At 56.4% G+C, this 25,677-nt stretch overlaps 1 protein-coding gene across 3 annotated transcripts; it reads right to left on the bottom strand.

Moving 5' to 3' along the window:
* Window positions 1-5,819: 5,819 nt before the first annotated feature.
* EDN3 (endothelin 3) lies at window positions 5,820-25,619 on the bottom strand. Of its 3 annotated transcripts, none has more exons than XM_037059992.1 (6): window positions 25,175-25,619; window positions 24,268-24,538; window positions 10,002-10,175; window positions 8,910-8,990; window positions 8,395-8,490; window positions 7,240-7,297 (listed from the first exon to the last, which is right to left on the bottom strand). In XM_037059992.1, the coding sequence occupies exons 1-5, from the start codon at window positions 25,224-25,226 to the stop codon at window positions 8,421-8,423; spliced, it is 648 nt and encodes a 215-aa protein (XP_036915887.1). In that variant the 5' UTR covers window positions 25,227-25,619; the 3' UTR covers window positions 7,240-7,297; window positions 8,395-8,420. The 3 variants fall into 3 exon arrangements, with proteins under 3 accessions (XP_036915890.1, XP_036915887.1, XP_036915889.1); XM_037059994.1 differs by having other exon boundaries at window positions 8,395-8,482; window positions 25,175-25,618; XM_037059995.1 differs by lacking the exon at window positions 8,395-8,490 and having other exon boundaries at window positions 5,820-7,297; window positions 25,175-25,615.
* Window positions 25,620-25,677: the final 58 nt, after the last annotated feature.

Genomic DNA, 25,677 nt, shown 5'->3' with positions numbered 1-25,677 from the left:
ATGGAGGTTCTCTTTCTGCTGTCTTCCACGGTCCCCAAGACTGAAGTGAGAGGCGCCCGGGCCTCCCTGCCGGGGCTGGGAAAAATGTGCTCGCCGCACCAGGTGGCACCACCTGGGGTTGGCTCCGGTTCCGGGGCCACAGCTGCAGCCCAGCTGCAGAGCCCCCAGTCCCAGCATTCTCTTAGGGTTTTCCCACCATCTGGGCTCAGGAATTCCCATGTCCAGAAGCTTCCTCATGAGCCAGTCTCGTTTCCAATGTCACCACCGCTCACAGCCCCTTCCTTCCCTGAGAACACTTTAATCCTCTCCCCCCACATACCCCCACCTCGGGTGGCAATTACACCCATCTGTCTAGCAGCAATGCCTGTCTGTCAGAGCAGGGGCTTGCACCCAGCCACTCACCCTGCTTCAAAGAGAGCTCGGGGCCTCTGCAGTAAAATCCTGTCACCCTTTGCCACATGAGGTCTAAGCGAGAGTCATGACGTCCCTTTGTGGTTCCGTACGTTGGGAGAAGGTTCAGCAACAGCTCCCATGTTTATCGGTGTGTTCTTATTGCTGACCTGCGCCCATCATTGGAGCTCCTCCACCCCAAAGCAAATCAGTTAACGATGCAAAGTGTTTTCCCCCTTGTTTCTGACCCAAGCAACTAAGCGCATGGAGACTGGAGATTTGGAAGGTTCAGCTTTGAGACTTCAGAGCCCCCAGCCCCCAGTGTGACTAGGGTAGGGTTATGGGGGGCGGTTTTCTGGGGTCCCCGTCTGGACGTTTCACATCCACTCACTGGCCTCAGACTTAGCGTTGCGTTGCAATTTGGGAGGTGGTTTCCAAGAAGACAGTCTTTAAAAGAAGGCTTATTTTCGCCTCCGTATGAGGTTGGACTGTGTCCTGGGCCGCAGGGCACGGAGAGAAATGAAGGTGTCCCCCGGTCATTTCTACGTGTGATGCTGGGGAGACATGTGCCGGACAAGATGCCTCTGGATAAGCTTGTCAAGGTGCGTCTCAGATTGACAGGCTGGAGATGGGTAAAAACCGAGGTTTCTCTTGGAAGAAGCATTTAAGGCACTTCATTTAAGACAGGTATGATGTCTCAATCAAGGGCCTTGGGTTACTAGGCACCTTCAATTGGCCCCTATGGATTTAGCTGCCCATCATCCCCATGTTTCCCTTCGTCTGGGAAGAGCACGGGAAACTTCTTTTAGCCCAAGAGCTGAGGGAGCCTCAGAGCCCAGGCCCAAGCGTGCCCTGTATCCTCCTGGCCCTGTGATTGGCTCAGGGATGTACATGTGACCCAGGCTGGCCCAATCACAGCAGAGCCAGGACTTGCACAGGAGCAGCCGAGGACAAAGCTCTCTCGTTCTCCTTGGACTTGAAGCAATGAAACCTGGTCATCACTGGATTCTCTTTGGTAAGTTAGAGAAGGGTGTTCACATGAGAATTTTTACCCCATTACATGAGCTTCAGGAACTGGGGGGATTTGGCATTACTGGAGAGGAAAATGCATTATTGCATGAAATCCCCATGGAAAGCAAGCCAGCCCTTGGAAGTTAGACCAGAGAAAAAACGTCCCCTAAACCGGGCCCCCTGCTGTCTTGTCTCTCTTCTAGGGGTGTCGCTTCCTTGTCCCTCTGTGCAGCACCATACTCCTCAATGTTCAACATGCAAGGCAGGAGAGTCCCCCCTCCCCCGACCCCGAGCTTTGTCACCTCCAGCTCCCTCGACTCTCCATCTGGCCAGCTCACTCTGACCGTCCACTTCTAACTCCTGGCAACAGCTTGCTCACCATCCAGCCCCGGTCCAACCAGCTCTGACCAGAGCAGTGGGGTCCTGGGAGGTTAACTTTGCCACAGAGGTCAACACGGAGTGGGGGGCCAAGTTTTCAAAGAACGGGTTTTCCAAGACACCCCCAAGGGCCCAGCATACATGCATCTGGACCTTGTCCACTTCATTCTCAATGAGGAGAAGATTCTGGTCTCGGTAGAAAGGTACAAACGCTATGTTTATGAGATGGGGGCCGTTGCCCTCAACCAGCAAACCCCAGAAGGGCCTTCCCTCAATAGGGAGCAAGAAGAAACCCACGTGTTGGTCTCACGGCTCCTTCTCAGTGCTGTCAACACCCCAACAAGGAGCCAGTCACCTCCAGGAACACGGAGGCCGCTCCCGGGCTCCCACCCCCCTCCACACCAGCCCTCACCCCACTTCTGTCTGTCATAACGTCCGACTCGCAGAACGTCCTTACCTCACTGTCCCCCACAGCATCTCCCATCCCATCCCTGTCTCCTCCAGGAGCTGTGACCATTCCTACCTCCTTATCAGCTGTGTCACTTTGGGAAAATCTCTTCCTCTTTTGAGCCTCACCTAGGTCACTTGTCTGGAGATGGAGATAATGAATCTGACGATATATAACCCAGCAGTCTCACTGGGAATCTATTCCACAGGTAGACCCACATGTGCGTGAGGTGACCACTGTGAGGTTATTCAGCATGTTATTTGTCATAACGAGATATTGACAGCAACCCAATTGGCCATCAGTGGGGACCAGCTGAGTGAACCATGTTATACTCATCTTCTGTATCAAGCTAAAAAACAAGACAAAAAGTGTGGGTTTACGTTTTAATAAAAAATCCATATTGGGTCTTTGTCCCCAGTTTCTGGTATAGAGCATCCCAAACCTCCCGGAATTACTGTCTTTTGTGTGCTAATGAGACGATGCAGGCTGGGGCCCCTGTGTATCTTCAGGATGGGGGCTGATGTCAGAAAGACCAAGTCAAGGTGAAAGGGTTGGAACATCCAGAGCCCCTGGCTTTGACTCCCAAGGAGGGGAGAGGGGCTGGAGATTGAGTTCGATCACCAGAAGCCAGTGATTTAGTCAGTGATGACACCTTGATTCAAAAACAAACTGTAATAGGGCCTGGGAATTTCTGGACTGGTGATTACCCAGACCGCTGAGGAGCCCACCTGTGCCCCGGACGCCCCTCCCCCCGTCACCTGCCCTCTGCGCCCCTTCCTTTGGGTGTTCCTTAGTTGTACCCACTATAGCAAAGCTGCCGCCCTAGGCAGAGAAGGTCCCTGGGGTCTGTGAGTCATTCTCACGAGCTATGAAGCCCAGTGGGGGCAGGGGTGTGCAAGCCACTCAGTTCTTAGGTCAGGTGGGCAGGCACGGGGCACAGGGACACACAGCTTGTGGTGGTGTCCACAGTGGCAGCAGCCCGGGAGGACCTGAGCCCTTACCTCGTGGGGTCTGATGCTCACTCTGGACAGAGGGTCAGAATCGAATCAAATTGTCGGACCCCCGGCTGGCGTCACAGAGTTGGGGAACTGGTGGAGGAAAACGACACACTTCAGTTGTTTGAGGAAAAAAACCCACGCATTTGGTTAAAAAGTGGTTATCGGGGGAAAAAATCCCACCGTGTTTGTCGTGTGCTGACTTCTGTGTAAGGCGTACAGAGGAGCAGAGCTAAGGGTTTGTGTCTGCCGTGTTTCCACCGTGGGGCAGGGAAGGGGCAGACCAGAGAGCCGTAAACACGGTGACCTGGAGCGCGGGGTCGGGGCCAGGGACGGGGGCCAGACTTCCCTGTGCCTGACGTCCTTGTAGTTGTAACTTTCAATCACCTGAGAATGCCACCTGCATCCTCTTTGGGGGGCTGGTGCACATCCAACACCAGGATTAAAAAAGGGGCGTCTGTCCTGAGAGTCGCCGCAGTGGAGGAGGAAGTGGAGACGTCGGTAAGGTACCGAGGGGAGCACCCTTCAAGCAGAACAGAAGCCTCAGAGAAAGGTCTGAATGCCTTACAGAAATGCGCCCACACCCGCCCCCCCGCCGACTGTCACGCACATCAATGGGAATTGACATAAAGTAGCTTCGTGGAGGAGGAAGACGGGGAAGGGGAGGAAAGGAAGAGGGGAAGAGGAAGGAAGAGAGTGGAGGCGTCAAGTTCATGTTCATTAGACACCTCCCCACCCCGTGAGACTCCTTCTCTCTGACATGAATCGTTCATGCCTCTGCCTCTCCCGTTTCTGCCCCCACCGCTTGTCACTTGCGCTGCATTGTTCTGGGGGATGAATGAGCCGTGGCTGGCAGAGGGCGGTGGCCTTCATTCATTCCGGTCCCTGACAGTGACTCCTTCTCACAATCTCCCTGCCCTGAAAACCCCTCAGATCTGGACAATCGGGAGCACTCCTGCCAGCAAAGAAAAGAGAAATTGCATATTCAGTGCCGGAAGGACCCCCGTGGACCTATAATGGTCTGAATAACAGGTAACTTGATTTCGCCTAAGAATTGAGATACTTAAGATTCACATAAAAGAACTTTGGGATTTAGAGAATACATGTCTTCCGGGAGGGAGACAAAGTAATTACCCCGACAATTTCTATAAATCAAATTCTATTACTTTAAGGAACACTCTAAGTTCAAAGATGTGCTTCCGTGAGAAACTTTTGATAAAAATAGGAGTTAATGACTAGTTCAAGGCGAACTTTGAAGACTTGAAGACTCTATCTTATACCTTGAGGGAGGGAGTTCAGGACTTAAAAATGTAGGCTGCAAACCATTGTTTCCTTCGAGCTGATCTCGGATGCAGCCGGTCTCATCACACGCATTTAGTCAAGGAGGAAACTGAGGCTCCATTTGGGGCTGGTCCCCCCTTGGGGGTTTGGCAGCAAAGCCAGGTCTCCAGGCTCGTCAGCGCCTTCTGCTGGGGCCCACAGTCCTGCCAGCTGGGCAGGCAGGCGGTCTCACGCCCCACGGGGCCTGTGTTTGGTTTAATGCCTTGTTGCATCGTGATGTCCTCAGTACTTTCAAACCAGGAGCCCTGCAAATCTGGTCCCAGGTCCTGCCCAGAACTCCACAGACTTGCCTCCTGGACCCCACCCAGATCCCAGAAACAAGGCCACCTCTGGGGCTCACTCCTGGGGCTGCCACCCCCGGGCCTCCGGGTCCTCAGCGCCCAGGGGCTAGGGGATTCCAGGCCCCATCGGGCCTCCCTCCCGTGAACACCGGCAGCCCCCCGGGGACGCGGCACATCCTAAGAATGAATCAGTCCCCAGCTCTATCGGCTCATCAAAGTCAAAATCCTCTAAAATGAGTTCAATTACAACAAGAGGCTCTTGGGTTTTCAATGTGATGAAACCCACTCAGAATACTGGATTCCACTTGGCTCATTAGCTGGGTCTCTGGTTCCAATTCCCCACCTCTAAGGGTCTCCAGTTCTTGACTCAAAAGAAAAGAGAAAGAGAGAAAGAGGAAGCGAGGGAGGGAGGGAGGGAGGGAGGGAGGGACCGATGGGCAGAAATGAAGAAAAACCACCTCTTTCCCGATGCCCCCAACACCCAGAGATGCCTTCTAAGTCTCCAAGACTCCAGGCCATTGCAGCTGGCCAACAAGAGCAAAGAAAATGGGGTCACTTCTGGCTACTAATTCTCAAGAACTGGGAGCACTGAAGTGACACAAAATGCCCATCAGAAAGCAGAGGAGGTCAAGCTCTGTTGCTGGCCGCGGCCACTCCGTCCCTGGAACCTGTCCCTGAACCTCTGCGGCCCCTGTGGCCAGAAGAGGAAGCTCTGTTCCTGGAGGTGAGCAGAACGGCGTCAGGAGAAGCGGCCCACTCTCCCCGCACGCACTTACCGCCTCGTCCCGACGGCCTCGAAGGTCCCCAAATCCCTCTCCTTCCTTACGTTGAACAGCCCTGCCGCCACATGCCCACCTCCAAAATTGACTCCGATGAAGCTTCCTGAACGGTGACGACCTTTGTCCTCTCCAGAGGGCCAGGAAACGTCGATGCACAACCAGGCATCGAACGCCAGCGAGAAAAAACCACGAAGCCGAGCAAACGCTGAGCTGTTTTATTATGCACGCGGCAGTATTTTGTGAGTGTCGGCACACTGCACGGGTTTCTCGCACCATGTGTGTTGCCACCAAGCCAGACAATGAGGGTGTGTCTTACAAAAGTAATTTGAACGCTAAGGAATATGAGCTTGGATTCAGAGCACAGTCTAAACTCTCTCTACCTAGTGCAGCGTGACTGGTGAGCAGAGCCACGAAAAGCCGCCGGAGTAGAGAACAGTTGCACAATAAATAATGGCCCCTCTTAACGCTACAAGGAGCCTGGCAGCTGGCCGGTCCCTTCAGTTTGGGGGTTGGTTTGGGGCGGACACTCAAGTTGGGACCTGCAGTCACTGAGGAGGAACTCAGAGAACTGAACACCTGGTCACAGCCATAGCCCCATCATTCGCCACCTTAAATTTTCCCCTGCCTTGACCTCAGCACAGCCCCCAAAGCCGGTTCTCATGTCTGCTGTGGGGGGAGGCAGGTGGCCTTGCCCCATGATGACCTCACACCCACATCCCAGACTCGGACACAGTCACCTTGGCACAGCCGGAAAGGTGCAACCGCGTGAGATGGGAACCCGGGGACTGGCAGGGGTGGCAGTCCCCGGTCACTCCCAATTACAGATAAATAGAAATTTACATAATTTACAAAGAATTTGCATTTGCAGCTTATTCTTCGTGAAAGCAGATACAGGCTGGCCTTCAGCTGGGGCTGCCTTTCCTGCAGCTTCCTGCCAACAAGCCGTGGTGGGTGGCGTTGGTCGGCCCAAGTTCAAACCCCATCTCCACGCGTGCTCTCTGTTCTCACAAACGTAAAGGTTTTGCTTTTCTTTTCCTTCTTCTTCTTGTTTTTTTTTTCCTTTGAGATACATTCTTTTGGTGGGTACCAAACACAGCTGAACACTTCTGTCTAAACCCTAGAAGCCTCCAACTCACAACATCCCGCCCAAGTGGACGGCTGCCTGGCCCCCGGCAAAGCTGCCCGCCCTCCTCTGCGCCAGGGTCCGAGCAGCAGCTACAGCATGGCCACGTGATAATGGCTGCAGAGCTCCTTGGAGTCCACAGACTCTGCAAGAAGAGTCCGGTCCAAAGCTGGCAAGTAGCTTTCTCAAGTGCCATACCTCTCCTAGGCCAGCCTCCTGCCTGAAAGCCAAGCCAAGGGGGGTCAGGCCCCAGGGCACACCTGGGGTCAGTGTCCCCATTAGGGAACCTCGGACCATCATCGGGATGGGGCATCCTTGGGGTGGGGGTGTGTTGTTGGGTGAGGACCCTGGGGGTAGGACTCCTCGCCCAGGCAGAACTCATTCTTTGTCCTCCGAGAGCCGTGGAAATGTGAAGGAGCAAGGCCAGGAGCGGAGGCCTGTTTTCCCAGAAGCCCCCGAGGCAGCAGGCGGAGTGGCAGGGTCCCCTTCTGGGCCAGCCTTCAGTGGTGGAGGTCTAGAGGTGACTCCAGCTGTCTCTCTTGGATTTCAACCTACCTTGGAGAAAGGGGCAGAAGAGAGACCAGGGAGCGTTACAGAAGACCTCCTCCCTGGCTGAAAAAGGCAGCTCCTCCCCACCCCACGCCTGGCCCCTTCTGCCTGTCGAACCGGACCTCCTCACTAAGGCTTCTCCGCAGTGTCCATGCCTGCCGTGCACCTGGGAGGGTGTGAGTGTAACATCAGCAGGTGCAGCTGCCGGGAGCTCTCTGATTCTCACGAGCTCAGGACAGTGGCAGCTTCCATTCTGACAGCTCAAATCTTGGGACCACTAACTCTTGCAAGGAAGTAGGGGCCATGGCTGAGAAGGAAAGACTGCCCGAGTACAGCTTCTCACAGGGGCTCCCCAGGCCCCGGGGGAACCCTGTGCCCCCGTCCTCATTGTCTGAATGTTCGGCAGAGCAACAGCAAAACAGCAAAGGCAAGGCCCTCTATGCCAGGGTCCTTGAATCACCCACACATTCCGACCCCAGGGCCTTTGCACTTCCTGTTCCCTGACCCAACTTCCCTTTCCTTCCTCATCCCTCTGGCTCACCCCCTCTCTTCCTTCGGGTCTTCATGCTAATGGCCCTATCCTCCCAACCCCACATCTACCCCCCCACACACATCCCATCCCGGGCCTGCTTCCCACACTACGTAAGCTCCATGAAGGCAGAATCTTTGCCTCGTTCTCTGCCGTGGCTCCACCGTCAAGGACGGTGCCTGGTGTGTCGCAGGTACTGAACAAATGCATGAGGCAATGAATAAGTGATGTGATGGACGGATGGTTTTAATCATACCCCTCCCAAGCTGAGAGGGAGTTTGGGTGTGGGGTGAGGAAGAGAGGAGGAGGAAAAAGAATAAAGGGGCCGAGAGGGGACCAGCTGGGGCCTGACTCATGCTCCCTGGGGACCTCTCTCTGCCACCTCGGCCCTCCTCCTGCCTCTCCGTTTTTATTATGGTTGCTGACAGATCCCTCTCTGGACGACTAGGAGCGATCTGCCACCAATTTGGGAAGCCTCCGGTATGCTGGGTACGATTTAATCTCCCCTTGATCAGCCCCTGTGGGAACCCGAGCCACCACCTCCAGGCTATCCTTATGAACATAAATTACCATCCCATTGTGGCTGTGTAGGCAGGTCATTCACAACGAATCCTGATTGACAGAATGACAAACACATCCAGTGTGGCCGCGGGAAACCCTGAGGACCTCATTCGAAAAAGACAAGCAGGTAAAAAAAAATAACAAAACGAATTTGGGGGGCCACTGTACTTCACCTCTGTCCATGGACAACGGCCGGAAAGGAACGACGTCTCATGTTTTTTTCTTCAGTAACGACCGAATATCGCTGGAGGCCCTGCCTGCGGGGGCTCCGAGCAGCAGAGGCCGGCTTGATTCGTCCCAGCCCAGGGGGCTCCAGGGCTGGACATCAGCGTGCTAATGCCCAAGGGCCTCAGCCTCTAAGGTACAGGGTGGCCTGCTCTGTATCCAGAGACCACTAACCAGAGGCATGGCTGCCTGTTCTGTGGCCCTCCCTGCACAGTGGGGTTCCCCCTGGCTGCCTCTCAGGCCAGACGCCACCCCACACACACCGCCCGGGCATGAGCCTTCCCAGGACACAGCCTCACCTCCTTGCACGAGGGCCTCCGCCCTGCCCGCGGACTGGCACTGCCCCTTCCGGGTCCCGTGTTTCTGCGGCCACCGAGCTCCTGAGGGGACACAGTGGGTTCAAGGACGCAACCAGCACTTCCTTGAGGCTGGTTTCCTGGCATCAGCAGTGACTTCCTCTTCCCGGCCAGCATGGACGCCCAAAGCACGTCCCGCCCTGGGAGGGTTTCTGCTTGCTCCCGAATATTCGTGAGACGTGGAGGAGCCCAGATGAAAACTGTGGGGGGCACTGGGGTCTCCCGACAGTGCATTCGGGTCTCCGATCCCCCGGGCTCCCACTGCACGGGGTGCTCACCCTCTGTGCTTGTTTCTTGTGTGTGGGGGCAGCACCTACTGGCCCCATCCCACCACCGCTGCCTGGAAGGGGTTCTCCATCAACCTGCTGGGTCGATGAGCTTGACCCTGCACCTGCCACTACCGGTCAAACTTGGACCACACAGTGCCTCACACACTCCCCACCAGCGCCTGCAGCAAATGGCAAGGTGTCAGCCTCGGGGGCTCTGGGGCCACAGTGAGATGATGGGTAAAACAGGTGAATAGACACTGCGGGCCCCCCTCACACAGGAGTGGCCCCCACTCTGTGCCTGCCCACCCTGGCCAGGGGGGAATGTGAAGTCCACGATGAGACCAGATGGCCCCATTTGCCATTTTCAAAGATGCTAAAAATATGCATTTGGGAAAGGGGAGAGTGGTAACCATTCAATTTGTAGAGGTTGGCAACTCATTGAGATTTTGGCAAGGCACTGTGCTGCCCAGAAGGAATACGTCTAGAGACCAGACATGGCCACGGCTGTGTTGTGGGCTCTGTTCTGCAAGGGGAAGGGGTCACCCTCCAAGAGCTGAGAGCCCTCATCCCCTCTGCTCTGGGTCCCCTGTCTTCCTCAGACTCAGGTACACCAGGGTCAGGCATGGCCACCCTCTGCACCACACCACCTCACAGACATTCCCAGCCTTGTCTGCCCCGGGACAGCTGACACCTGGACGGGACAGCTGACACCTGGACGGGACAGCTGACACCTGGACATGACAACCCACACAGGGGTCGTACGTACCTGCTGACGGCCAGGGTCCGGGTGCAGAAGCGCATGCAGGCCAGGTCATGACTTGCTGCACAGGCACAGCGCCGTGTCCACTCCAAGGGCTGTGGGCTCCGTGGAAATGGCCATGCGGACCTCCTGCCGCGGACCCTTCCTCTATAGCTGGACAGTCCATAAGGCACGGTTTGCCTGCGAGGCACAGAGCAGCGTCAGGACCATGGCTGGGCGGGCACACAGGAGCGAGCCCAGAGGGCAGCGACCTGCCACCCCCAGAAAGTGCGCTGGGGTCACGGGGGTGGAAGGGGGAGAGGACCTGGCGGAACTAGGAGGCAGGGCGGGCAGTGTCTGCACCCTCCCAGCAGCCGGGGGGACCGGGGGGACCCTGGGAGGAGGGGGCCGGCCTCATTCAGAACAACCAACGTTTACATCATTTTTTATGCCCAGGTGCACCCAAGCCGTCACTCTCCGGAGCAGGGAGAGGACGGCCAGGCAGTGCCGTGGGGCCCGGCGAAAAGCATACTTAACTCACCAGGGTTAATTCACAGAATTCGGGGGATAAACCACTGATAAGTAGAGGAAACTTATGTGGCCCAAAGTCACTTCTCCAGTAAGTCTTGGTTTTCCTGCCAGTCCCCAAGTTAACCGCTCAGGTTTCAGGGAGCCCCAAGGAGCATCACCAGTCACCCACCTCAAAGGGGGTTCCAGTAGCCTCTCTACATGGTCAAAATAAAAATCTATGAATTTATTTTAATTTGAAACACACACATGGGGCCTCGTTGTGGTGCTGAGGGAGAAGCGGCGGGGGGTGGCCTGATGCCTGGATGGAACTCCCTCCCCGCTGGGCTGGAGCTGAGTCGTGTCCCCATGTATCAACTCAATATGTCACCAGACTGGGGGTGTTCCCTGGGGGAAGGTAGGCCCGCTGTGCAGCCCTCGGGGCTCACCGACTGGCAAAGCCAGCGGGGTCCAGTCCTGTTCTGCATGTCACCTTTGCTAAAGACCCCACTTTCCCTCAGGAGTAGGGGGTTGGGGTGGGGTCGCTGAACAGTGCAGACACTGTGGTGAAGCAGGGTTTGGCCGAAGGTAAATATCCCCGGTCGCGGGGCTGCGTGCAAGCTCCGAGGGTTGACATGAAGCCCAGGCCTCCCTTCTCCCATCAACCACGAGACCTGCCGACCTGGAACTTCCTGGAAGTGGGCCTGGGGATGCCTGGGTGAGAGGTTGCCGAATCCTGAATACAGAACCATGGTCCAGAGGGGACAGTCCATAGCTTTCAGTCCCAGAGACTCCTTGCAGCGGGGTTGCAGCTTTGGCCAGAGGAGGGGCAGAGGCAGCCCTCTGGCCATAGGGCCCAGGGTGGGGGGATTTCTTGACCAGCTCTAGGGGTGGGTCACCAGCTCCTCTTTGCCCCTGCTGTGAACTCAGTACAAGGTTGGACAAACAGACACCACTGACTGAGCAACTGGTAGTTAATTGTGAGACAATGTAGTCCAACAACTCTGGATTCTTTTCAACCTAAAAAGTTCAATGACCACAAAATTCTATCACAAAAAACTCCAACGTTAGCGAAGAGTTCACTATATATAATGCATATATATGCTACTGGGGCATGAAGGCAGGGGAAGGAAACGTTACCAGTCCATACAAACAGAAATGTGCAAGGTACACAGAGTACAGAGAAGGGTTATCTGGTAATTCCATCGTTACATTGTAAAGCAGTTACATAATGGTGACTCTGCCCTCTCCACAGCTTCCTCATCCACAGAAGGGCTGTCGGGCAGATTGGATGGAACAGGGCACTGCCTGGAAAATCCTCACCAAGAGTCAGCAGTAAGGTGACGCTGGCTACTCTTGTGCAAGTCAGTTGTATCAGGCAGAAAAATCTCTTCTCCCAGGCCTGCATTTGAGATGTGTGACTAAGCGATAAAGAGGGGTAAGGGTCATAAAGACCTGGAGTGCCGTTTGGCACAGCAACACCATTCTTTGCCACGTTCCCTTTTGGCTGGTCCATTATTGCACATGGCCTGTCTAATAAGCACTCATAGTTCACCTGTGGGGGGCGCCCTTTGACAATCGGTGCTTTTTGAATGGTGACTTGGGAAAACCTAATGGTAGAACCATCCAAAGTCAGAGAAACCAGCCAAGAACCTTTGCCTAGCACACGCTTGGCCCAATTATTTTAGCCGATGGGGTTCAGAGAACACAACCCCTAATCAAGGCGGGCAGCTTCTCCACCTGTTCATGTTTCGGTTTGAACTCAGAGCTCCCTGTAAAAGACAAGCAGAGGAGATCCGTCCAGATGCTCTCAGACCAAACAAAACTCCCCTCCAGCATACCTGCAAATGTGATGTCTAGTGCTGTGTCTCTGCCTGACAAATTGCCCCTCGACATACATAGGCAGAACATTCATTATTTGCTTGGTGACAGTGATGTCAGGGCCTTCTTTGTCACTGTGCTCCTTATTTGCCACTTTTCCCCAAATGTCACACATAAACATTATGAAACATTAACCTTCCAAAATCTCCCATATTCATTCTTCATCTGCAGCATTATACTGGAAGGATGTTATTTTTCTCTACGAGAAGTTCTGAAATAAGGAAAGCTGACTTCTTCTTCTCCTTCTTCTTTTTTAAGATGCTGGTTTTAAATTTGGTGTTGCCCTTTCATAAATGAGTTAACGATCCCCATCTTCCTGATCAGGAAACTTGCTTCCACACTAGAATTTTTTAAAGGAGAGGCACAGATATTCACAAAGGTCAGGAAAGGAGCTTCGCTGGTCAAAATCTAAAATCTCGGGAAAATTTATCAAACTGTCACTTCCTGAAAAAAACAATTTCTCTGTCACTCACACACACACACACATTGAATAGCACCCAACAAATGCCTGCTGAGTGTGCTGTGGTGAGGAAGCACTGGGCTAGACTCTGAGTGAACACATCCCTGAACAAGACAGACAAGGGGCCTTGGACACGCACAGTCTCAGTCTGGTACAGAGGCCAGCCAGTTGGCGTCTTGCGGGTTTCATTCAATCACCAGATGGGGTTTATCATCTGGAAACTTCACAGAAACACTCCGCCTTCCAGCCTCCCTTGGATGCCTTGAAGTCATGCTAACACCGCCCCGCACCCCGACACTCAGCAGCCGCCCGGCACTCACGAAGCCGCTGCTTGCTACCACCCCATTGCGCCCCAGTCCCCACCACTCCTGGTAGTTACACACCGTCCTTCTCTGCTCTCTCTTCTTACCCGTCTGGCCCTTCATGGACACATGAGCTTACAATCCCTGGTCTAGCAGCTTGTCCCCTGTGGTGACACCAGACGAGTCATATGACACAGTGACAAAATGAGCTCTCAACGCTGTTTTCCATGCTCCTTTCCTTCCCACTGTCACAGTGCGAAGCCCAAGTGCTGACTCAGCATCTCTCCAACCAACAGACCCTCTCCACATCGGAATGCCAACCTGGCCATCGACTTCCTTCAGTCTCAGATGGGACGCAAAGCTAGTGCTTCCTTTGGACGCAGAGAACATGCTGGACAGAAGGCAGGACTCGCTGACCAGCCCTGCGGCCCGTTTCCCAGGGGCAGCCCCAGCTGCTGGGCACCACCGTCATCAGTCACCACCTCCCGGCATCCCCCAGGTCGCAACGTCCAGAGCCCAGCGCACTTCCTCACTAGGGCTCGCTTTCGGACTTTAAGAATTCCTTCCTTGGCGGGCACCACTCACCTGCTCTTTGAGCTGAGCAACACCACCTCGGCAGGGGTGTGTAGATCGCCTTCTCGGACTACCTTCGTAACCTTAACCAGAAAGAACAGCTACGTTCTAGAGCAAGGCAAGATGGAGTCACGACCGAAAGCTGCTGAACTCAGCAGCCCACAAAAACACCCATTCACTTCCACAGACATCTGGGGGCCCACTGTGCACAAAGGCAAGGAAATGAGGGCCAAGCAGCCCGCAGCTGGAAGTTCCCTCCCAAACCACTTAAAAGCCCGCACTTCTCTGGAGTTTGACTTGGGGCCAACTTTGGCGTTTTTTTTGTCTCCGAAATCCAATCTCTTCTCTTTGCCGTTGGGAATCACCCCTCCATCCTGCGTGAGGTCTTGGCGAGGCTGTCAATCAACGTGCCGAGACTTCCCCGGCCTGGGGACTCGTCCAGTGACCCAAGCTGGGCGACCGGACCCTGTCTCTCCCAAGACAAGTGAGTAGAGAGCACCTGAAGGTCAGAAAGTGCTCCGAGCTGCTCTGGGCCAGGCGGCGCCTTCCCGCCTGTCTGCTGGGCTGCACTCCCGGCCCCCGGGCCTGCTTCCCCACCGGTCTGAAGGTAGCCCTGCGTCCTTCCAACAGCTCCTTTCACGCTGTGTTAGCTGAATGCCGGTTTTTCTGTTGCCTGTGACCAGTGAGCTCTAGCCAATCTGGACCTCCCTTTCCTGAGATGATGCAACCAGCATCCCCGGAGTTAAACAGAAAAACCCAGAGTCCCCCCAGCTGCGGGGACAAGTAGAGACTTCCCGCACTGCGGCAGCACACGAGAGAGACTGCACTCAAAGTCAGAACGAGCCCCGGCAAACGGCCGGCTGCAGTCCCGTCCTCCCCAGCAGTGCCCACCGGGAAATGTTTCGTTTGGACCGCACCGCCTGTCACGCAGGTGGGAGCAAGCGCACCACTCAAAGACGGAGAGCCTGGCCCCCAACCCTCGGATGACCGCTCAGAAGTCTCGCCCTCCAGTGAGTGATACTTCGTCCACTCATCAAAGGCTGCGGAAGTCTGCTAGGGGCCAGGCCTCGTGCCAGACAGCCACGGGGTGCCCTTTCAACCCCCAGGAAAGAAAGCGGGCCAGGAAACACAGCTCCTCAGCGACCTTGCTAGGCAAGCAGAAAACACGCGCGCACACCTTCTGGTTCTAAAGAATATTACCCAAACGTTCTGCCCACAAGCAACACAGCATAACCCAGCAATCTGTAGCTTTACTTCTCCTGCAGAAAGTGCTAGCATCTTTAGGTTGGAAGACCCCAAAGCAGATGGTCCGTCCAACCCCCAGCCACATGAAAAGTCCTCCTCCCATAGCCCAGGAAATTAAAAGCGTGAGCAATGCTCTGTGGGTTAGTGGTCAACTTTTTTAAGGATCTTACCCCCACCCCCACCAAAACCCCAGCTTTGGGGTTTATCCTGCACTTAACCTTTTAGGGATTTGACCAAAATCATATCCGAGTTCAAAGAGAGTTGAGCACCGATGCTCGCCAATCAGACCCAAGAACAGTTCTGCACCTGTAGCGCAGGGCGGCTTCCTTCTTGTCCCTGGGGTGGACACCGCTGGACTCTGTCCACCCAGAACCACTGACTGCTCCTGCATCGTTCACCTCTGCACCCGGGGCAGCCGATGCGGTGCCTGGCTCAGAGTGGGTGCTCTGGGATATTGTAATGTGTCAACAGTAAGTCTCTGTGGGAGGCAAGAAGGAGGGAAAGAAGGAAGTTAAGGAAGGAAGGAAAAGAGGAAGGAAAAAGGAAGGAAGGAAGGAAGGGAGGGAGGGAGGGAGGGAGGAAGGAAGGAAGATGGTGTGGCCTGATTTCTAGGCCACACATGCTTTCCCAAGTGCATAGAATCCTTCACTCGTTTTGAGCGGCCCTTACTGTTGCTGCCCTGGACAGGCCCACCTGCAAGGGTTTTCCTAGAGAGGATGTGGCCTCTAGATTACGTGCAGCGGGAGAACTGTATCTTGCTAAAGATTCTTGTGGGCCACAGGGACACCAGGACAGAGAAGCCTATTGGCACAGGTGAGGGAGGCATCGAAGGTGAGACCAGAGGCCGCTCGAGGCTGGCAGAGCCAGCGTCCTGGCCCAGGTCAAAGACGAGCTCCTGGGATTCCGGGGTAAGTGTCTTCCCCCTTGGGCTTGACAAGTGGAAGGGCCAGACCTCTGGAAAGGTCTGTCCAGCTGCAGAGCCTCAAACGCCCGTGGTGTCCCACACGCATCTCCAGCCGTGGGTTGAACACCTCTGGCCCTAGCCCTTCTTTCCAGCAACGAAGCCACAACCGAAATGTGGGGTTTCTGTGCCCCTCAAGGTAAGAGGTACAGCTGTATTTAGAAAGCTTCCATGTCCTGTTACCATATAACTGAGCTGAAAAATAACCCCAGAGCCACAGACTGGTTCAGCCCATCAGCTCGCTGGGACACAGGGTCCTTCCTGAGCACAGTACACACATACTAAGTGGTATTTAGCAGGAGTGGGGAAGTCGAAGGAGATGAGAACAATGGAACAATCCTTCTGTATTTGTTGTGTGGTGTGAGATTTTGAGGAGTTCTAGCTCATAAAAAAATCAGAGCAACACACAGCTCGTATACAATGTGTCCCCCTGAGTCAGGCTAGAGTTTCTCTCCCCAACCCACTGTGACCCTGACGAATTCCAGGTCAGATGTCTGTCTGGCGCAGCCTCATTATAACTTGATGCAAAGCCGCAGACAGATGGGGCCCGAAATAGTTCCCAGGCGTGGAAACCGAAGGGGAAAAAGAAGGAGCAGGTATTGTCGTTAAGATGGGTGGGGGGTGGGTACTTGGAGAGGGATTTTTTTCTACAAATGCATAAACCGACAGGCATCCCTTTCAATAGAACGCAGGAAACAAGAGGAGACACCCTTGCTAATTTCCAGAAGGTTCCGCCCCAAGGGTAGAAAGTCCTTCTGAACTGGCACTCCCAGGCAACAGTGATACAGTCCGCTGTCTTTCCTCCCCTTGGAATCGTTTGCGGCCTTGTGTCCTGCGATCAGCTGGGAGCTGCGGTCCGTCGACCGCCTACCTGCAGCTGAGAAGACTTGAGCCCCTCTGGGGACTCGGGCTTCATCCCCAAATGAGACCCCAAGGAAGGTGTAAGGGAGGCGGGTCATGAAGTCCAGCAAGCACAGATCGGACCCTGCTTCTCACATGTTGCTATTTTGTCGATTATGAAATTTTTGCACTAATTTTGATTTTTTTTAAAACAATGCAGTCACTTGTATTTATCTTTGCCGCTGACTTTTTGGCATCTCCCTCAAGTTTGCTCCTGAGGGAGGGTGTCTCTCACCTCACCCCGTTCCCTATCCTGTCGGAAACCCCGTGGAAAGCGGTTAAGGAAACCCAGTACGTCCACTGCTGCCTTCCTGCCGACTCGCTTCCGACCTTCGGCAAAGCGGTTTACGCTCCCGAGTTGTGGGCAAAACTGTCCATTGTGGGCCACCCGAGCCATTGCCGGGAAAGAACCTCGAGCCCCAGAGCCCCCCGACTGCATCAGCCCCCAAGCCTCTCTCATGAAATGAATCTGTTTCTGCTTTTCTAGTTACCGGCCCAGGGCCCCTGGCCGCCCTGGTCTGGAGTTACTGTTCTGTGAGACCTTCTGCTGTGGCGGCCCTGAGGCCTTCGAAATGCAGACAAGTTCCTCGAGCGCTCTTGGTTCCTAAGACCCCGAGGAGAGGCCTTTGAGAAAGTCGGCCGCACGTTCTGCTCGTCGGGTCCTGGGGTACTCGCTAACTAAGCAGGAGCTGGCAGCACCCGCACTGTGCCTGGCAAGCTGCCCATCCATGCCCTGGCCCCGTCTGGGTTTATTTTCTAAGTACAATTGGCTCCTACTCCACACAGTGAGAAGAGTGTGCACGTGCATGTGTGTGCACGTGTGCGTGGCCCACCTCAGGAACTCTCTGTTTCCATCCCAGACAGGACGCAGGCCAGCAGGCCATCTCCTAGGAAGCAGCAGCCTGTGCTGGAAGGCTGAGCGGTGGTTTCGTGGGGCTCCCTGGGGCTAGGAAGGGACCTGTGTCCGGGCGCCATCGGACGCACTGAGAAGCGGCCGAGAGGCTGCGTGTCCAGCCCAGGATGGAGAGAAGCCATGCGAGTCTGGCCTGGGGCCTCCTCCTAAGGAAACACTGTTTGCGCTCCCCCGCCCCGCCCTCCTTGCCCGTTTTAAATTCCTGCGGCAATAAACCTCACCAGGGGTGTCAGAGCGTTTTCTGTGTCTTCAGATTTGAGCCAAGTTCGGAGCTGCAGCGCCCCTTTCATCCAGCAGAAATCCAAATTCCCGCTCCGGGGTCACACAGGGTCAGGACCACCTGGCACCAAGTTTTCTGGCTGCAAACTAAACAGTAAACAGCCCCCAGGCTCAGGTCGGATCAGCTGCTTCTCACCTAAGCTTGGCTTTGCACCTGGATACCCCTCTCCTCCTCAGACCCCACCTGGGCAGAAAAGGGGGCTTTCGGGCTGAGTGACCACACAGAAAGTCACCCTGTGGGAGCGGACCTTTGCGACAAACTCTGAAATTTAGCCCGAAAGGCCCTCAGTTTTAAAAACATGCCTTGCTGTGGAATGTTCTAAGAGATACACTGCTCAAACTCAAAATAAGGATCTAAACCCAATTCCCAAGGACGAGCTAGAAATGGAGGAATGGGAAGAAAAAAACACTCATAAAATCAAACCACCATCTTTCAGGCCCTGAGTTTAAGGTCATTGTCAGTCTGGCTGGCATCATCTTCTCCCACATGCCCTTATTTATTTATTTATTTATTTACTACCTTTCATAAACCGATGTCCATAGTATTTCTTGGGACTTCTTCCTGTGACCCACACTTCGGGTCCTGGGCAGTGCTGGGTGACACTGGAAACGAAGGCCCCAGGGCCCCATGGCGTCCTCAGTCTGCCAGTCAGAAGACATGATATTTCCTCTGCGGGGCTGGCGGGCTATGACCATGACAATGCACACAGACCCCTTGCCGAGATGTCATCGTGAGAGCTTAACAAAGAAGTTCTGAACTGATCGTTCAGATTATCCTGAAATGCCAGACCCTCGTCCCTGTCCCCTTCTCCCCCTGCCTCGCACTCCCATTAGCAGAGGGAGCCCAGGCCAGTGGCTTCAGGGGACACCAGGTCCCCTTCCGCAAACATGCCTGTGTGTCCCCAGGTGAGCAGGAAGCAATTAGAAAACCAGGAAGAAGGGATCCACGGGGTGGGACCCACCCTGGGCAAGCCCGGGGGAGCAACCTTTGGCCCCTAGCATCCTTATCTGGCTGCTTATCAGCCACAGCAGCCGGCACGCCCTTCCCACTGTCTGAAACGCGTACACAGATCAGGGGCTAAACAGACCGCCCACCGAGCCCACCGCGTCGGAGGGTGCGAGGAGGCCGCCCTCGGCCGTCCTCGAGAAGGAACTCTACTCCCCGGCGTCCTGCGACCCCACAATGGGACACGGCAGCAGGAGCACTGGCCCCAGCACAGGCTGCCTTTAGGGCCACGTCTTCGAGGGACTGAGTGCCCCGAGTGTGTCCCAAGTGCTTCCTCATGTCCTCCTCATGCACCTTCATACTCACAGGCATCTCAGCCAACACCACCGCCCTCACTCCAGGCTCTGCCGTGATGCTCACGGTGGCCAGAAACACTGTCCCTCTGGAGTAACAGCTGCATCTCCAACCACAGCCCCCCCAGTCCCGGCTCACGGGTCCAGTGACCGTTACCGGGGTCCCTGAGATGGCAGAGCAGGTGGACAGCTGGCCCCGCACATGTCGGCGGGAGGCTGGGGTTCTGGATCCAACCGTCACATCCAGACATCCTACCCTTTGGAAAGTCTCTCCTTGGAAGCAAGCTGACGGTGCTTTTCCTAAACAGCGCAGGGGCGAAGGCGAAGCTGCCCGAGTGCTGCCTTTTGGCGGTGGGACACGTTTAAATGCTTCATTAGTTATCGCGAGTATTATTTTTCCTCTGCTCCTCGGGGAAGGAAGCGACCCTAAAACAAACACCATCCCTGCTGGTCGGAGTCAGCACAGCTTTGCAGTGGCCGGCACCTCACGTGGGGCGCAGAGAGGGTGTCACCTACCCCAGGCCACACGGTGCATCAGGGCTCCTGGGTCTGGAGTCTTCCCTGAGTAGGGGTGTGGGTCCCGGAGCACCCAGCCCAGTCACGACCACAAACGCCCCGCCTTGCCCTTTCATGAGTACATTCCTACTTGTCGGCCCACGAGGCTCGGAGCTGTGAAACACACAGCCACTGCTATGGCATCGCGGGGCCTCCCTCGAACGTCCCTGAAGGATTCACCGTGGGCAGGCTCCCTCAGTCCTCGGGAACACAGTAGGGAGGAACACAGTGGGGCCCCTGCTGGGTGTCCTACAGCCCCACTCACCACTTGATGGGCTGGCTCCACTCTGCAGCCAGGCACACGGTGGCGGCAACCGGGGGGCCGGCCTGCTGTGGGTGGGGTTCATTGTGTGTGCCCATTTGGCTGAGCCAGGGTACCCAGATACTCAGTCAAACAACAGTCCAGATGTGCCTGGAAAGCTATGGTGTAGACATAATTAATACTTAAACCAGTGGACTCTGAGTAAAGCAGACCTCCATAGTGTGCTGGACCTGGTATAGTCTGGTGAGGGCCTGAACAGAAAAGACCGACGTGCTCTGAAGAGAAAGTGCTGCCTCCAGAATGCCTCTGGACTTGAACTTGCAACGTCAACTCCTCTCTGTGTGTTTATACAGACTCGAGCACCCCCCCCCCCCACACACACACACACAGACACATGGGTCCTGTTGGTTCTGTCTCTCTGGGGGCCTGACTAATGCAACCCCCACTACCACGTAAGGCTGTTCTGTTTCACAGGACTCGCAGAGAACAGCCCCACGTGTGTAAGAACTGAAGCACACGGATTGCTTGTTCCCTGCCTCCCCCCTGGTTCTTGGCAATTGCCCATGGCCAGGAGGTGGCACAGGTGCGTCTCTGATTTGGGGTTCTGTGTCTGTTTGTGTTGGCAATGGCGGGCTGTCTGGGAGGAGGTTGGGGGGGGGCTTTCCAGCATGGCCAAGGAACGTCACGAAAGCCATACCATCCCCAGGAACAGCTGTGATCTTAGCTGCCCCCACAGGGCCAAGAAGGGCAGAGGCGCAGGACACACCGAGTTCCTCCTCGGGGGCTACGGACCTCCCGGGGGATACCATGGAAGTCACAGACAGCGCCGCTGGGAACACCCGCACTGCCACCCCCGCCTGCAGGGACGTGGGAACCTGCACAGAGCACCCCTGCCTCCAGAACAGGAAGCCATTGGTGGGAGAACCTCACACTGGAACCTCAGTGACAGGAAAGCCTGGGAACCGTCACTATGTGTCCGTGCCTGGCCCGGGCCCCGCTGCCTGCTGCGTGTGGGCGGCAAGGGCCGGCCGAGCTCAGGCCTGGAAGCACGTGGGTAAACACGGGAGACCCGGAGGACCTCTGCTCTTATACCTGGAAGCTCCTCTGGGGGTAACTGGTCTCTCGTGCCTGAGCCGGACCTGCACCCGCGAGGCAGAATGGATCCCAGCAGACACCCCAGCCTTCCTCCCGCAGCTTTCAGGCCCCTAACCATAGCACGAAGGGCCGCACTCACAGAACGCCTGCGATTTTGCAAATGTCCCTCCAAAATAAAGCAGATGGTTGACGCCCTCTCCGGGCGACCAAACGGGCGGTCGGAGGAAAGACACCCGCCGCCGAGCATCACCCCAACTTCAAGGTTCTTGATTTAGCCGCGAGGATCAAGACCTGCCCGGTCCTCGGAGCAACCAGCAGCAGGGACAGGGGGCAAATCCCACCCTGGAGACGTTTCGAGAGACCAGGAGGCTCTGATGAAGGAGAGAGGGTGACAGGCGAGAGAGAGAGAAACTCTCAGGCAGCGGGGCCGTGGTGGGGGCAGCGGACAGACCCCGAGGAGACCCTGCTGTGCCCGCTGTTGCCCCTTCAGTGCAAGTGGGTGATGTTTCAGACCCTCCCATTTCTCCCAAGGCCCACACTCCTGTCCCCACTGCAGTCTTGTCCGAGGTGTTTCCGGGTATCAAATGGACCAGTCTACATATCAGTGGACAGTCTTAGGAAGGAAAGAAGAAAGCAGGGGAAAAAGAACGCAGGGAGGGAAAGGAGAGGTGGGGGGAGACAGAAAGAGGAAGAGAGAGAGGAAGAAAAAGGCGATCCAGAAAAATCTTCCTTGTAAAAATTATTTTGCTTGTCAACTTCAAAACGCTCAAGTCTGGCTATTGTCATTTTGGTTTCCCCACGAGCTCACGGGATTCCCAAACACCGTATTTCTCCCTCTTTCCCAGTGTTTAAAATGAGCCGGGGGCCAGGAAGAGAGGACGATGTAAATCAAGCTGTGAGGGAAAGTCGGTGAGTTGGCTGACCTGGAAAAAGTCAGAGATGCGCGGCTTCGTCTCGGGCCACGCGAGACGACTCGAGATAGCAAGACAGGCGTCCAAACAGATCACGGGTCTTGGCCTACGCTCTTGGGTGTGTTTGCAGCAGGTGGTGCCCCAGCCAGTGGGGGCTTGGGGACAGGCAGAGGACCGAGGTAGTCTCCTCCCCTCTCACTCACCTCTGCCCGAGGGCCCCGCCCCTGACTCAGTTGGCTTCCTTCTTTCTCCTTCTAGGTCGGCCCCCCCCCCCCCCCGCCGCTTGGGATCCTTGCCAAGGCAAACTCAGCCCTGCAGTTGACCACCCCAAGGGCCAGGTTCTGCGAAGCTAATGTGGTCAGATCACAAGACCTGAAGGATAAGAATTACGACGCGTGTCAGGGCGACAGGGACCAGAAGAAAAGGTGACCCTCATCACTGCCGGAGCACGGGAGGCGACCGATGGCAGCCTTCTCTAGGAGCCGGTCCTTTCCCGTGAAGAGTGAAAACATAGCAGGCTGCCATCCTCCCTCCTGTGAACTGACTGTGTGTCGCAGCCTCATCATGTGCAGCCCGACAGACCAATTCTGCATCACATACAAAACTTGCACGGCCCAGGACAAAACGTGAGGGTGGACCCTCTGGTTCAGAAGGTTGAGAATCTCGAGTCAGGGACAACGGAACATCCAGCCCAGTACAGGTCCGTCTGCGCTGGACCCTGTGCCGTGTCCAGGTCAGGGGGGGAGCTGCCCTGCCTGCCGTGCTACCAGGGGTGACTTTTCAGAGCTGTCCCAGATGTCATTAGAGGTCTGTCACCTGGTTTGGGAGACAGCGACACCTCGGTTTACCCTGCCTTGCACTTCTCTCTCCAGGGGTCTGTGGCACAAGGTGGGACCTCAGGCCACCGGTTGCCCACCGTGTGCTCAGGGACAGAGGGCACTGCCATAAACACGCGTCAAGGTGGCTTTCAAAACGGGGCGAAGCTGCCCGTCCAGGCCCAGGGTTCCCGTCACGTGGGACTCCTAGCAGGATGCTAGGTGTCTCCGAAGATCCCAGAACAACCAGGGCACAAGCCGTGGAGAGGTGTGGTCCAAGCCCCAGATTTTAGAGATCGAAGGGCAGAGCCCAGAGGCTGGGGACCTGAGCAGGGTCAAGCCCTTTATGCTGAAGACGAGGCTTCTGTAGAGGGGATCCTGATGGAGCCAGTGGCCTGGGGGCAGTGGCCCTTCCCACAACAGAGCAGTGTCCTGGGCCTCAGGAGAGTCTGACCTTACAGCAAGGCAGACCCTGGACAGCGCAGGGNGTGTCTCCGAAGATCCCAGAACAACCAGGGCACAAGCCGTGGAGAGGTGTGGTCCAAGCCCCAGATTTTAGAGATCGAAGGGCAGAGCCCAGAGGCTGGGGACCTGAGCAGGGTCAAGCCCTTTATGCTGAGGACGAGGCTTCTGTAGAGGGGATCCTGATGGAGCCAGTGGCCTGGGGGCAGTGGCCCCTCCCACAAAAGAGCAGTGTCCTGGGCCTCAGGAGAGTCTGACCTTACAGCAAGGCAGACCCTGGACAGCGCAGGGAGCCCTGTCTGAGCCCGGAGAGAGCTCCAGGGGACAGCAGGGTGGGGGGCTGGGGGGCGGGGCAGGCTGTCTGTGAGGACAGGTAACTATGACGCATCAGTTCTCCAGCCCTGAACCCTGACAGGCAGGTCCCACCAGGCCCTGCCAAGTCCACTCCTGTCCCTGCTCCTTCTCCCTGCTCCCTGGTGAGCAGGCTGCTGTCAAGGAACGTGCAACTCCTTGGAGCCTGGCAGGGTCAGCAGGGGGTGGCTCCCTTAGTGCAGGGGCAGGATAGAACTTCCAGGGCTTCCTCCTCATCCCAGGACTTCTCAGGTATCTAATCCCTCTGGCTGGCTCATTTCACTGGGAGGGAGGGCTTCCCTTCCACAGGATCAGAAACTCTGGGATTGGGTTTCTCCTGGGCCAGGTCCTCCAAAGGGATGATGGGGGCTGCCCCCTGACCTGCCAACGGGGCCTGGGCTGGCAGGAGAACCAGCGAGAGCTGAGCTATGGGCCGGGGCAGGTCCCCCGGGAGCGTGGAGACGGGCCTGGCCCCGGAAGCCCCCGCCCTCCCGGGCTCATCCCCACACCCGGCGCACTCACTCAGGGGTGTTGATCCAGATGATATCCAGGTGGCAATAGTAGACACACTCCTTGTCCTTGTAGGTGAAACATGTGCAGCGTCTGGCTCGGTGGTGCACGGGGCCCCCTGGGGCCGCCTGTTCCCCAAACTGGCCCGGTGCCTGCTCCTGCCCAGGGTCCCTGCGACTTGGACCCCATGCTGTGGTCATGGCCACGGTCTCCTCAATGTCCCCCTCCGATCTGGATGCAGGGGGGACCTGGGGGACTCCACTCCTGCCAGCAGGCACCAATCCTGCAGGAAGGAGGCAGATTGAGGGGTTCCTGAGCTCCTGACTGTGCACGACCCCCACACCCACCGTCCCCCAAATCCTGGCAGAGGGAGGCCACCAAGCTTTCTGCAAAGTCTGCAAGCTTGTTGCGCTTTCTCGAGAGTCTCCAAGCTACCCCGAAAGTTCTGCAGAGTTTGCAAAGCTATGCACCCAGTTTTTGAAAAGTTTGCAAGCGCTGTGTGCATGGGTGGAATGTTTGCAAGCTATTTTCTCTCTCTGCAGTATCTGCAAGCTATTTGCACCCGTTGGAAACATGCAAGCATTTTGCACACTTTTCCAAAACTTTGCAATCATTTTTGCACGGTTTTGAGATGTCTGCAAACTTTTTGAAAAGTTCCCAACTTCATGAAAAACTGACCAAATGTGCCCAGGCCACAGGTCTCCAGTCTGCGCATGGGCTCCGAGCAAGCTCCAGAGCCCCTGGGGTAGTCCTTGCACCCCGCTTCTGCTCCCACCTTCCCCCAGGTGCCTCCAGGGATGGTGAGCCGAAGCAAGAGGCTGCGCCCCGCAATGCACCCTTCCCCGCGCCCCCACCCCCATCCCAGGGTCCTTTTGTGTGCGCTCGCGCCAGAAGAGGCGCCCCGCCCCGCCCCGCTTACCTGCGGCGGAGGTCACTGTGAATCCGAAAAGGAGCCACAGCCCCAGCTCCATGAACCTCGATCAGGCGCGGGAGCACCAGGCCTGGAGGACGCACTCCTGTGGCCCCGGAAGGGGTCTCGGGACGGGCACAGCGGGCCTCGCCCTCCAGCTGTGGGGATTGGAGGCCGGCTGCTCGCTCACTTGGTCCCGGCTCCCGCCAGGAGTTGGCTGCAGCGGTCGCAAACTTCAGAGCGCGCTGCCCATCCCTCCTCCCCGGCTGGCCAGCTTGTGGGCTCAGGCTTTTCTGTCTCCCGCACCACCCCCTCGCCTCCCCGCCCCCCCGCCCCGAGGGGCTGGAGCTGCCGCGCGGAGCCTTTGAACCCGGGGTGCACCGGGGGTCGCCTTCTGGGCGCCGGGGAAGCCACCCGGAGCGCTGCGGCCCGCAGCGCACCCAGCACAGCGAGGGGCGGGGGCGGCGCGCCAGGCCGGGTGCGGTGGGGTGGGGGCCGGGACAGCTGCCGAG

Source organism: Sturnira hondurensis, unplaced genomic scaffold, assembly GCF_014824575.4.
Source record: "Sturnira hondurensis isolate 20B ecotype Veracruz unplaced genomic scaffold, ASM1482457v3 Scaffold0011378, whole genome shotgun sequence".
In the NCBI taxonomy this organism is placed as follows: Eukaryota; Metazoa; Chordata; class Mammalia; order Chiroptera; family Phyllostomidae; genus Sturnira; species Sturnira hondurensis.
The sequence above is the reverse complement of the archived record's forward strand: the minus strand, read 5'-3'. Positions and strand labels throughout refer to the sequence as shown.

Coding starts and splice junctions, on each gene's coding strand:
- EDN3 (XM_037059992.1), bottom strand. CDS start 25,226: ATGGAGCTGGGGCTGTGGCTCCTTTTCGGATTCACAGTGACCTCCGCC. Junction 10,176..24,267: donor ATCTGGATCAACACCCCTGA/GTGAGTGCGCCG, acceptor TGTGCCTCGCAG/GCAAACCGTGCCTTATGGAC. Junction 8,491..8,909: donor GGAGGCCCTCGTGCAAGGAG/GTGAGGCTGTGT, acceptor TTTTCGAATGAG/GTCCTCAGGGTTTCCCGCGG.